The 13,307-nt window shown below is 46.6% G+C and overlaps 1 protein-coding gene across 1 annotated transcript in view; it reads right to left on the bottom strand.

Annotated features, from left to right (window-relative positions):
* The window catches only part of GPAT3 (glycerol-3-phosphate acyltransferase 3), a 37,550-nt gene that overhangs the window by 10,692 nt on the left and 13,551 nt on the right, over positions 1-13,307 (bottom strand). Inside the window, exons 3-8 of the mRNA XM_066574356.1 lie at positions 10,279-10,573; positions 8,879-8,953; positions 7,040-7,129; positions 4,498-4,591; positions 3,893-4,008; positions 1,178-1,233 (exon numbers count right to left, since the gene is read on the bottom strand). Of these exons, the coding sequence (XP_066430453.1) occupies positions 1,178-1,233; positions 3,893-4,008; positions 4,498-4,591; positions 7,040-7,129; positions 8,879-8,953; positions 10,279-10,573 (726 nt within the window). The remainder of the gene's footprint in view (positions 1-1,177; positions 1,234-3,892; positions 4,009-4,497; positions 4,592-7,039; positions 7,130-8,878; positions 8,954-10,278; positions 10,574-13,307) is intronic.

The following is a 13,307-nucleotide window of genomic DNA, read 5'->3' as shown; positions in this document are numbered from 1 at the left end:
TTGTTGCCACAGTCTCAGTTTCAAAACCTCTCTAGTTCTACATCTGGACACACATTTTTGCCAAATTATGATGAATTATATAAAAGTTGCCAATATCCATGCGCCCAACCAAAAGCAAACCAACTTTCCCCATCTACTCATTACCTTTAGACCCCTTGTAATGGACACCTCATCTGGTTGCTGCCCATTGCATAAATTGAACAAATTAAATGTGACACTCTGAATTTTTCTATTTGCCCAATCTAATATAAAGAAGCCTACAGGCTTGTTCTTGCATCACATTTTGACCCCTGTGCGTGACCTTTGGTGGATGATTTTGGGGTCAATAGATTTCTTACATCCTCACCACCACCGTAAAATCATAACATTTGACTTTGATACATTGAGTGAGCTGTCAGGCCAAGGCAAAGTTCCTTTGCTGAGGGTGTGTGGCCTGGATGGTGCTAGAGAGTGAGCTCCACTGAGAGAGAAACCTAAGAAGTGTCAGGAAAATGCTGAAGTGAAGAAGAAATAGACATACAGGGACCAAAAAGAAGATGCCAAGAAAAAGGACCATGAAGAAAGGACAGAGGCGAATAACGGCGCGGGATGATTGAGGAGAGCCATAGACACGAGACACAGACCAGCCGTTGATGTTGGGGATGGGGGATTCCCCATGATGTGAGCAGGGTAAGAGGGCTTCCCCAGTCCCCCTTTCTTCTGCGCAAGGAGGAGGGATAGGGTAACACGTGTTCAGAGAAGAGCATTAAGGAAGGGACATACCCACGGAGCCCAATTGCAAAAATGTCACCAAGAGCGCCTTATGGGGGAGGTAGCTGAGAGCCAGGAAACTGCAGAGGAGAGGAGCAACGGAAATTGTACGCTGGACCCCTGCAGCCAATAGGAATAAGAAGAGGGGAAGAAGAGCATGAGAGCAGGGAGAGAGGACCAATCTGCCAAACATTTTATGTTCGCATAGCAAACAGAGTCAATCTAGTTTGTACAATACGCCCACTAGCGCCACATAGAATACCACGGCTGTTCATTCTTTACAGATGATCCATCGAACACAAATTAGGTAGGAAAGGCTACAGAGTACGGGGCTGCACAGACATTGACGAAACAATCCCTCCTTCCGACATTAACAGAAATCGGGCTTCTTAGAGAAATACAGTTGCACCCAAAAAGTCAAACTTACCTTCTGGGAAAATCAAAATAGGCAGTTTTTCCTTATCAAATACGTGTTCTCGCAGCCTGTTAACAGATGAAGACATATAGTGAATGAAGTAGAGATGGTAGATATACAGAGCGGGGGAAATTATAGGGGGTTGATGAAAAGAAAAAGTAAAATTACACTTCCAAGCAAACTTCAGAGAGCTCCGGTCACCTCCTAGGGCCATAAAACGGCATTGTGGCTCATGTTGTTACTGCTCCCACTGTCGGTCAGTATGTAGCAACTTGCCTTTAACTAGGGGAATTGTCACTTTAGAATATATATGAATCTCTCTCTCTATATGTATCTTTTTTTTTTTTTTAAAGCCCCAAAAAGTTCTGGCGGTGTTTTCAGCCAAAGCCTGGAGTGGATTCCAATAGGGATGAAAAAACAAAGGACTTACAACTCCCTCCTACTAGATCCACGTCTTGTTTTAGCTCCAAAAAACTGTCACAAAAACACCCGTGTGAAAAAACACCCTCCAGCTGCCTTCACAAGGGTGTCAAAACGCACATGAATATGAACCCCATTCTTTGGAATGTTGCCCTGCACATAGGTGAGGTTTTCCTGCAGGGTACCGCGATGTAGGAAATTAATGGAGGCATGTTCTATCTTTCTGCTCGCTCTCGCATCGCTGCCCCATTGTTTTTAATGGGGCTGGTGGCAGGATCGCGAGGCCTCCCATTCAGAGCGATTGGAGATCCTTCTTCCCCAAAGTGAGGAGAGGCTGTTTTGACATTAAACTGCCTTGCATCCGCAGGGCCATTCACATGGTGGGGAGTGCGATATGAGGATGGGATTCAAGGCCACATTTTGCGCTCGCCAGTGTGAAGTTAGCCTTAGGCCGGTCTCACATCCACATTGTTGCCTCCAGTCAGCGGTTCCGCCACAGATTTGGCTCAAACTACTGGTGTGATAGACATGATGATTAGTCAGTGTAAAATGTCTATCGATTTGTACTAAACTAGACGTATTGTGTGTTTTGTGACTTCAGCCTAATGTGGAACTCTGCTGCATAAGGAAAGAGTTAAATCACAGTGTTATGTTATTGCTTGTGTTCATCCTGAGTGTTTTCCCAGTCCTCCCCATCCCCCACACAGAATCTTCTTCAACAAAGAGATATCTACTTTCAGTTTCAGATTTGAGCACATGTTTGTAAGACAAAGTCCAAAGTTACATCCTGACTTGAGGAAGGGTGGGCAGAGAGGCGGGGGATTCTATATGATCCGACAAATGAGAATCCTATATGTTACTGATGTAATTTGTTGCACGCCCATTGTATGTCTTGCAATAAAAGGGGCTGTCTGGGTGTTTCTCTCCAGAGCCATTTTGGATATGAGACTCTCCCGGTTTAGACCAGCATTTGTGTCTGATCTGGTCGATGATGTGTGCACACTATACAATTTGGAAGCTACAAAATACCCCGAAAACCTGCTGGAGAAAACCATATCCAGCTCACTGGAAGAATAAGTGTTGCATGCGGCGCTTTTCCTTCCATCTAAATACTGGGCAGCTGAACATAAAGTGACCGACCCCATTATAGTCAGTGGGGTCCTTTCATGCTGTTCTGTTCCATCCGGCTGACACAACAATCATTTTGGCTTGTGTTAGTCGAGTTTGAAAGTTTTCCCCACCTCTGCCATTAGTGCAGATGACTGTTGTACTTTATACAATGACAGAACATAAGTATACACATGAGAAGGGCCTACAGCCCCTGCCTGCCACATGTATCACTGGCACGTAACGCTCAAGTCCACAACTGCAGTCATTTCACCGCCCTGTGCATTTCAGAGAAAAGGTTTTGTAGTCTACAGTAAATACTTTTGCAGCAGATGGCTAAAAAAAAGCAAGCGCTTGATTGAACTGAATGGCTCTCTTATGCAAACTATCCCCATTTAACCCTTTCCAATCCAATTTGTATCCTGGTTTTCCTAGGGGGCTTACTCTTTTTCTGCTGTTATACAATGGCGCTATCTGCTGGCTAAAGCCAGTACTGCATGAGGTGACACATTGGATAGGCTCCGACAGCAGAGAGGCTGGCAATATACAGTAAGAGAACCCCGACGGACGTCTTCCAACATCAGAGCTGCACAGCCTAAAATCATAATGTCTTTAGAGGTCAGACAGTGGATTGGAAAGGGTTAAAACAGAGGTTAGCCCAACACTCAGTCAAATGTCCAACTTCTCTAACCACTGGCAATCAGCAGTTTCCGGGAGGGGGGGGGGGGGAGAAATGTAGCTGACCATGTAACTGTGGAACATATGATCTGCCAGAACATACCCAGGGCCCTGACATGCCCCCTCTCCTTGTGGGTGGTAGGTGGTGGTCCCACACTGGGGGTTTCCCCCTCTTTGACATCCTTATATCCCCTATATTGCAAACGAACGTCCGCTGTCTTTACGACACTGCAGTTCCACTAGACCTCTATAGAGGGCGCTACTAGATCGTGGTTCTTCGACTGCAAATGCACATTTTCTACAAACTTAAGAATTCCTACGGCAACAGAGAGAGAATTTCTATAAAAGTATTTTTAGGAACTATATTTGTGATGGATTGTATTTGCCATCTGCAAACAAGCAGCCGGCGCCGGGATCATTTTCTTCTTGGGTAGAAATGCTTCTTACTAATCTTGAGATGACCAATACGGATTATTACTTTCTGCCAACTCAATATGGAAAAATAAAGAGAAAACAATATACCTTTTTGTCACAAGGTGGCGATCACGCATCTCGGAACGTTCAAACCACACATGCGGGCAGGACCTTGCCATAGCCCTCTGAATAACTCCCATGAGTCCCCCGTGAACCTGTCCAACCTGGAGGAGCACAAGGAATATCACAGTAACTACTCAAATACTAATGCAGATACAGAAAAGTGTTACATAGTGAAAAGTGTAGCAAAGAAGGAAATAAAACTATTACACAATCGATGAGTGCCAGCGACCAGCGCCAGTCATGCAGGCACGCAGCAGGATGATTTCTCCAGGTCCCTCAATAGATCGTTCCTCTCCCGACTAGTCAAGGAAGCGCAAAACTAATGCTCATATACTGTATTAGGTGCAGCTCCAGGCAAAGACCGTTCTGTCTAGATCAGGGCTACCTTGATGACATCACTAGTGGTGGCCAAGTGACGGAGTGTATTGCGGTGGGGAAGGGGGGGGGGGCATGGAAGAGGTTAAAATCAGCAGCAGATATGAAGCAGACTCCTGCGCACCTAATGATGTAGATTTTGACTTTAATGCTGCAGCACTTCTGCTACGTGCGAACGAACCCGCCCTCTCCAATCTACGTAGGACTGTACTTACCATAGCATAGCAGCCATCATTAGTTAATATGATGATATCAATTGGAGAGGTGTGATTGGCCACACAGATTCCCCCCTTTTGGGGTCTGTTTTCCCTGTGAAAATAAAATAAAAGATCAATGGTTGAAAATAAAACAAAACGCCGAGCATGGGTCGAAACATCAGCACAAGGGACTGCGGCAGCAATGAACACCTTTCAGTACAATGCGGCTTAACATGTAGCTTCTCAAATGAGCCAATCACCAACAGTCCTTGGTGCAGGACCCCCATGCACTTCCCAACACTTGGTGCAGGACCCCCTTGCACTTCCCAACACTTGGTGCAGGACCCCCTTGCACTTCCCAACACTTGGTGCAGGACCCCCTTGCACTTCCCAACACTTGGTGCAGGACCCCCTTGCACTTCCCAACACTTGGTGCAGGACCCCCTTGCACTTCCCAACACTTGGTGCAGGACCCCCTTGCACTTCCCAACACTTGGTGCAGGACCCCCTTGCACTTCCCAACACTTGGTGCAGGACCCCCTTGCACTTCCCAACACTTGGTGCAGGACCCCCTTGCACTTCCCAACACTTGGTGCAGGACCCCCTTGCACTTCCCAACACTTGGTGCAGGACCCCCTTGCACTTCCCAACACTTGGTGCAGGACCCCCTTGCACTTCCCAACACTTGGTGCAGGACCCCCTTGCACTTCCCAACACTTGGTGCAGGACCCCCTTGCACTTCCCAACACTTGGTGCAGGACCCCCTTGCACTTCCCAACACTTGGTGCAGGACCCCCTTGCACTTCCCAACACTTGGTGCAGGACCCCCTTGCACTTCCCAACACTTGGTGCAGGACCCCCTTGCACTTCCCAACACTTGGTGCAGGACCCCCTTGCACTTCCCAACACTTGGTGCAGGACCCCCTTGCACTTCCCAACACTTGGTGCAGGACCCCCTTGCACTTCCCAACACTTGGTGCAGGACCTCCTTGCACTTCCCAACACTTGGTGCAGGACCCCCTTGCACTTCCCAACACTTGGTGCAGGACCTCCTTGCACTTCCCAACACTTGGTGCAGGACCTCCTTGCACTTCCCAATACTTGGTGCAGGCCCTCCTTGCACTTCCCAATACTTGGTGCAGGCCCCCCATGCACTTCCCAATACTTGGTGCAGGCCCTCCTTGCACTTCCCAATACTTGGTGCAGGCCCTCCTTGCACTTCCCAATACTTGGTGCAGGCCCTCCTTGCACTTCCCAATACTTGGTGCTGGACCTCCTTGCACTTCCCAATACTTGCAGTATATACATTTACTGCAATTTACAGCTGTAGCGAGTTAGACCAGTTGCTTAGTATATAATACACTGAAGTCAACAAGTACTGGGTACTGAATGGGCCTGCATGAGCTACTGCTGCACCAGATATTCGCTCTGAGGGCTCCTTTACACAGGCGAGGGCGATATCGGGCCGTGAATCACAGCCCAATATCGCCCTAGCAATCCACGTGCAAGCCACGTGGATCTGAGGCATTTTCGGGTGTTAAGGGAATCCCTCACTGCGGCAGAGGATCGGGGAGTTCTCCCATGGTTTTCAGTGGGGCCGGCGCTGCTGCCACTGGCCTCATTGGAAACAATGGGGTAGCGCTGCGAGATCTTGCAGCTACAAAGAACATGCTGTGATTTGTCTCTCCCATGGCATCGCGGTGCCTTAAAACCTCTCATGTGTACAATACCATTCAAAAAGAATGGGGTTCATGTTTGTGCGTCTCGCAGTGCACAAATCTCGCACAATTTTCTCGCCAGTGTGAAGGCGACCTGTAATCGAGCTCCCCAACAAGAATACTTCATTCATAGTGCCACTGCTCTTACTTGTAGATGTCAGACCCTCCTGTGTTACCTGCATATTATAAAAGGTTCATCTCATATGGACGTAGCTAAATACAGTATGATATTAGTGAATGGGGTTTATTAAACCCCATTTACTCACTTCTGAAAAATCTGCAGGGTCTGTGACCGCTGACCTCTTTCCTCGGGGGGCTGCATGCACCATCCTGTCCGCAGCGCAGACACTGAGGGGAAGAGGTCAGCGGTCAGACTCAGCAGCACCTGCCACCATCAGGGCTGCAGGCTGGGCGAATGGAACGCCTGTGAGGATACTGCCAGACAGAGGGCAATAGGGGGCACTATCACTACCGGGACTACTATGGGAGGTACTACTTGGGTCACCTATAAAGGGACATTACCTACTGGGGCCACAACAGGGGCCACTATTACTATATACAGTCTTACAATTACAATCGGCCCTTTGAAGGCAGCCATAAGGCTGATGCGGCCCTCGGTGACAATGAGTGACACCCCTGCAAGAGAACATTCAATAAACATTCACACAATTGAGTATGATGCCATGCAATTTCCGAACTACATCTGGATGTTTACTGGATTTTTCCTACATCTAGTTTAGGATGGTATACATCTACTTATATTGTAGTTCGTTAAAGGATCTTCAGATGCACATGGAGATGGTGGCTGATGAATTCCAAAAAGTTCCATGATTTAGACTCACTTATTATGGTACTGAATGGCGCTGGAGAGCGCACGGGCACAAATGCGACAGCAGACTAGATGGACCTTCTCACTTAACCAGTTTTTAACCCTGTAACAAAAGAAAATCAGTTTTGCGATGTTAATTCTCTAGTAAAAAAACAAACAAAAAAAACACAAACTATTTTTAGGTCCTTGTGGACAATTCTGATAGATTACATATGTCCTTAGACATTAGGCTACTGTTGCATACAGGGTTTCCCCAAAAATAAGACCATGTCTTATATTCATTTTTGTCCCAAAAGAGTCACAGGTTCTTATTTTCAGGGGGCGTCTTATACTTGCCTAGGAGACGCCATCCGGGTCCCTCTCGCTGGTCTCCACAGTTAAGCAGCTTGCTTGCTGTTCTCACCGCCGACAGAACATTGCTTGCTGGTAACAGGTTCTGTAAACCCCGAATCCAGCAAGCAATTGCTCCGATTGATTCTTGAGTGCCACGGCTTAGCCAATCACTGCAGTGCTCGATGAACCAATCACAGCATCGCATTAAATGGCTGTGATTGGTTATTAGCAAGTGATGTTCTGTTGACGTTGAGAGCTGCAAGCAAGCCTGCCCGGAACTGCAGAGGCCAGCGGGAGGGATCCGGATGCCGCCTGCTAGGTGAGTATTGTTTTTTGTTTTTTTTCCCCAAGTGTTTCCACGAGGGTTGGTTGCATTGTCGGTTTTAGTGCAGATCCGCATTTTTCCTCCAATGATGCAGTTGAGTAAATGAACGGAAATCGAACTAAAATCCATACCGAAAAATAAAAAAAATGCACTATTAGCTGAGACTTCAGGACTGTTCATCAACTGCACTGCGGATATTCCCATGTGAACATAGCCTTATTCTCAGTTTACTATGAGCTGAAGGGTGGAGACTAGCTGCACACATAGTGTAGGACATCTTCTCCATTTCTCTACAGCACATAAGAGCACTATAGAGGACGTTGATGTTGTTGTCAGTTTATGACCCTCAGTGCCCTCAAAGGCTCCCTCCCTCCCTGGTTTTCAGTTTTGCACTGCTTCTTTCAGTTGTGTGATATCCATGCCAGTATCAGCTCTGACAGTATCGGCCATCATGCTCTTTGGCGTCAGGTCTTTTTCTGACATTGATCTGTCCAAACATCATAGATTTTTCTAGTGACTTTGCTCGCTTTACATAGCCAAAATACGTGAGCCTGAGCGTGGCCATCTTGTCCTCTGTTAGCCTCAGCCGGTCATCTTCCTGTCCAGTAATACACTGGGTCTTATATGATTCAGGACTTCTCTGTTTGTTCCTCTCGCCATCCAGGGAATACGCAGCAGCTTTCGCCACCACCATGGCTTAAACACATCAATCCTCCTATCCGCTTTTTCACAGTCCAGCTTTCATATCCATACATGGCTCTGGGGAAAACCGTGGTTTGCACTATCCACCGTCCATAGAGGACATTATACAGTAGTAATGAGCAGTGTATGTGTGATTTCAGTAGCTGTAAACCAACTGCTACAACAACTGTGAGTCTCTTGCTTCCCTTTTCCTCTGGAGCAGCTTCTTCCTCCTCCATACACTTCTATGGGCAGCATGAGAACACCCATCTCCACTTCCCGTAACCCATCTTAGGGTCCTTGTTACTGGAGAACAGGCAGTGGACAGAATATTAGAAGGAAGGGAGACCCCAGAGCCAACATTCTAGAAGGATTTTCCAGCACAAAAACATGAATTTTAGGTAAATAAATCGATCTGCACTTTTGCTAGTGATCACATTGGCTTTACAGAAATTACAGGTTTGTAAAGCAGCGTACATAGGCAACAGTTCTCTCCTCCGAACATGTGCTTACCTGCCGTTTGGCAGCTGCCCAACAAGTGTCGCTCCTATCACCAACCAGCTGATCCCAATGGTCGCCAACGTAACCCTAGAACAGAGTGAAGCAGGTGCGGGGTTTATAACAGCAGGTAACAGGCAGCACAAAACACAAGCTTCAGTAAATAAGGGATACAAGAAGAACAAAGTATTAGACTCCAGTGCTGCCCCCTTCAGGGAGACGGAGCAAACACATCATATTCTAAAAACATTCGACAGGAGCGACGGCTACCAGCCTTCGTTCAAGAAAAGTAGAATTTTTTTAAACTCCATTTTTATACGCCCCACTAATTTTAGAATGTCTAATACTGAATGTGAAGCTCCTTTAATCTGGCAACCATAAAGTAAGACGCTGATAATCTGGCACTTGCCTCAAAGACAGAACTGCAAGATACACTTGAATTTGACAAGACGAACCAAAAGCCTGAGCTGAAAAACCCAATCAGAAATGTAATTAAACGGAACTTGTCAGAACCATGGAACCCTTTAAACAACCTTATGGGGCTCAAAAGGTTAGGGAACGGGAGCGGCGTTACATACTCATTGGGCGCCCGGAAAAGGAATAACGCACACAGCGTAGTAATGGGACACCCATTGAGTAGGAAACGCCGCTCCCCATTACCTGACCTTTGAGCCCTGTAATGTTAGTTTATGGGGTTCAAAGGTCATGACAGGCCCAGTTTAAGGCCCTGGCTACATGGGCCTAAGAAAAAAGAAAAAAAAAAAAAGGGCATTTGTAGATTTTAGATCAGCATTTTCTCCACAATTTTCTTTTCTATCACTGGCCAATCATCCAACGTATCCAACAACCCAACCCCGTTCCTCTAATGGAGGATCAAAAGATCTTTATACTACAGATTTGTTCAGAAAGTCCAGAAAGCAAAGAGGCTAAAAAAGAAGAAAAAAAAAGTGTATAAAAAAGTCGATTATATATTAAAACTTGACCGGTTATAATGCAACAAAAATGTTGTGTAACTAAGGATTGGAAATGGCCAACAGTGGTGGGTGCCCCCCCTCCCCACGCCCGTATCTGAACACAAGAATGTGCCGATGCCAACATCTGATTGCCTATGTAGATAATTTTTATCATCAGAGAGAATTAAAAGAAATTGCAGGTATAAAGTTCATAAATTCATAGTCCTTTATTGTAATGTGGGCGAGGAGGCTCCTCTGGTCCTCCCTTCATATCACATATAGTCCCTAGCAGACGTGTTCTCCACACCGGCCAGCGGCAGGACTTCCCACGAGTAGAAGAACTTCAGTTCACGCAACAATAGCAACTATGTAAACATTGAAAAGTAACAAAAACTAAAGTTCTCACATTGAGCAGAAGACAAAGAGCAGAATAAGGCTGATTAGGAGTAGGGGACGTCTTACCGTAGAGGTAGGAGAATGCAGTAACGTACAAAAACCCCAAGGACCCAAATAAGAGTCACACGAAAACTAAGATACTGAAAGTTGTTGTTTGTCCTGGTCAGGAGATTCCATGATATCAGCTCTTCGGAGGAGAACCTCTGGGTCACCTCGTCTTCTACAATAGCCTCAAAACCTTTTTTGGAGAAGTAGAACACGTCCGACAACTCAAAATCGCCTCGCTGCAAGAACTGGCTTCTGCTTTGCCGCAAGCCCACGATCTCCGTCTCCATTGGGGACTCGTCTCTCTCAATGATGACTTTGTGAAGAAAAAAAAAAAAAAAGGAGTGTTAAGGTTTTCTGCATCTTTTTTAAGTTAAAACTATTCAATTTTTGGACGTTTTCAAATTCCCTTACACGTTCTGACTGGTCTTAATCATAGGTCGTCCCATATTAAAGGGCCATAACCTGTTGAGCGCTGATGCCCAACAGGTGGTCCCAGCAAGAATGGTTCCCGTTGCTTATACACAGGAATGATCATCGCTGGTGAATGGAGGAGGAGCGTCGGGAAGTCATTCCGGACCACCCGCCTTCATTCACAGTAAGTGGACAGTCTATCCTTTATTCAGTTTTCTGCATGCAGAAACTGAACGACGAACGTCATAATCGTTCTGATCTCCACTGGCTAAGGGGAATCTGTTTGCCCGCGATATAACTCCAGGTCACATGCTACCGATTTGCATAACGAAGGCAAGACATTGGTGAACCCAGTGCTTGCACCAACTAAATTAACAAAATCAAATATAATAAATATAACACATACATACATACTAAATGCGTATGAGCAAGACAGACTATTAGTCAAATTGTAAGTATGATTTAAGGTCGGCAAGGTGCCTGTTCTTCAAAGCAAAAATCCAACAAGCCTCGCGGCTTATAGCTGTCTCTGTCACCACTCCTACAGTTGGACTAACTGAGAAAAAACCCCGACATGTCCATTTAGTTCGGCCCATTACCCCCCACACCCCCATTGTTGATCCATTTATATTTGAGATATCAGAAAGAGGTCTTCCGATGAGGACTTCTAGAGGGCCAGCCATGCCCCTTACATATTGCACTCTACACACTCCACGCATGCGACCAGCTAAACAGTTAAACTTAGTTTGTAAAGTATGTGGCTTCATGGATAAAACTAAGTGTTCACATCCAAAGCCACCCTTACATGGAGTCACGGTTGTCCTTTTGATCTGTCTGGGAGAAGACTAGCTGACGGTTTATAAGCTAGTGTCAGAGTTCAAACACTTCAAACTCCAACTTTCAAGAAAGCGTCCAATATACCATCTTGTCTCAAAAAGTCTGAATTCTTCAAAAAGAAAGTTTTTAATATTAACCCTTTCCAATCCAATTTGTATCCTGGTTTTCCTAGGGAGCTTCCTCTTTTTCTGCCATTATACAACAGCGCTATCTGCTGGCTAAAGCCAGTACTGCATGAGGTGACGTTGGATAGGCTCTGACAGCAGAGAGGCTGGCAATATACAGTAAGAGAACCCCGACGGACGCGATCCAACATCAGAGCTGTAGAGCCTTAAAGGGGTTGTCCCGCGCCGAAACAGGTTTTTGTTTTTTTTCAACCCCCCCCCCCCCCCCCGTTCGGCGCGAGACAACCCCGATGCAGGGGTTAAAAAAGAACACCGCACAGCGCTTACCTGAATCCCCGCGCTCCGGTGACTTCTTACTTACCGGTTGAAGATGGCCGCCAGGATCTTCTACCTCCGTGGACCGCAGCTCTTCTGTGCGGTCCATTGCCGATTCCAGCCTCCTGATTGGCTGGAATCGGCACGTGACGGGGCGGAGCTACACGGAGCTACACCGAGCCCCATTGAGAAGAGAAGAAGACCCGGACTGCGCAAGCGCGTCTAATTTGGCCATTAGACGGCGAAAATTAGACGGCAACCATGGAGACGAGGACGCCAGCAACGGAGCAGGTAAGTGAATAACTTCTGTATGGCTCATAATTAATGCACAATGTACATTACAAAGTGCATTAATATGGCCATACAGAAGTGTATAGACCCACTTGCTGCCGCGGGACAACCCCTTTAAATCATAATGTCTTAAGACGTCAGACAGTGGATCATGATGTCAGACAGTGGATTGGAAAGGGTTAAAATTGTGAACTGAATGGTGAAGAAAATCGAGCCGGCCTTGTTCTCTTACTAGTCTACTAGGACTAAGTATGAATCCCCTAAGTATTGCTGAGAGTGCTGCACCTCCCTTCTCTGCGGTGACAACAGGCTGCTGCGTACACATGTGCACAGAAGCCCGTCAGCCACTGCTCCGGATCCAAAGGGCTTGTCCTCGCTGGCGTATTTACACCTCTAAATTACACGCGCAAAATTTAAACGTGCATAATACGTAGTAGTGAATGGAGCCCATATGATTAAAACCTACAACCTCTCCCTCCACCATGCCAAGCAAGTCTATTTCACCTCCCTCGTCTCATCACTATTCCAAAACCACAAACGACTCTTCAACACCTTTCACTCACTCCTCGGTCCCAAAGAACAGGCCTCCGTAGCCGCCCACTTCAAAGAAAAAAAAAAAACCTGAAAAGAAGTTTCTGAACATTACACGGCCAGCCCTGATCCTGGTCTCTTCAGCACTGAATCACTCACTCATTTACTACCTATACTTGAACCAACGACAGAGAAAGAAATCTAAAGACTGCTTTCTGCTGCGCACCCCACCACCTACGCTAGTGACCCTCTTCCCTCTCTACTCCTCCGGCCCCTCTCCCTGGCTGTCATTACCCACCTCACCACCATCTTCAACCTTTCCCTGACCTCTGGTATTTTCCCTTCTTCATTCAAGCACTCCATGATATCCCGACTGATAAAGAAACCTACCCTTGACCCGACCTACGCTGCCAGCTACCGACCCATTTCTAACCTCCCCTTTATCTCTAAACTACTTGAACAGCTGGTCTACTCCCACCTCACATGCTTTCTCTCCGATAACGCTCTTCTCGGCCCCCTCCAGTCCAGCTTCCGCCA

The sequence above is a fragment of the Eleutherodactylus coqui genome, chromosome 7, assembly GCF_035609145.1.
Source record: "Eleutherodactylus coqui strain aEleCoq1 chromosome 7, aEleCoq1.hap1, whole genome shotgun sequence".
Classification (NCBI taxonomy): domain Eukaryota; kingdom Metazoa; phylum Chordata; class Amphibia; order Anura; family Eleutherodactylidae; genus Eleutherodactylus; species Eleutherodactylus coqui.
The sequence above is the reverse complement of the archived record's forward strand: the minus strand, read 5'-3'. Positions and strand labels throughout refer to the sequence as shown.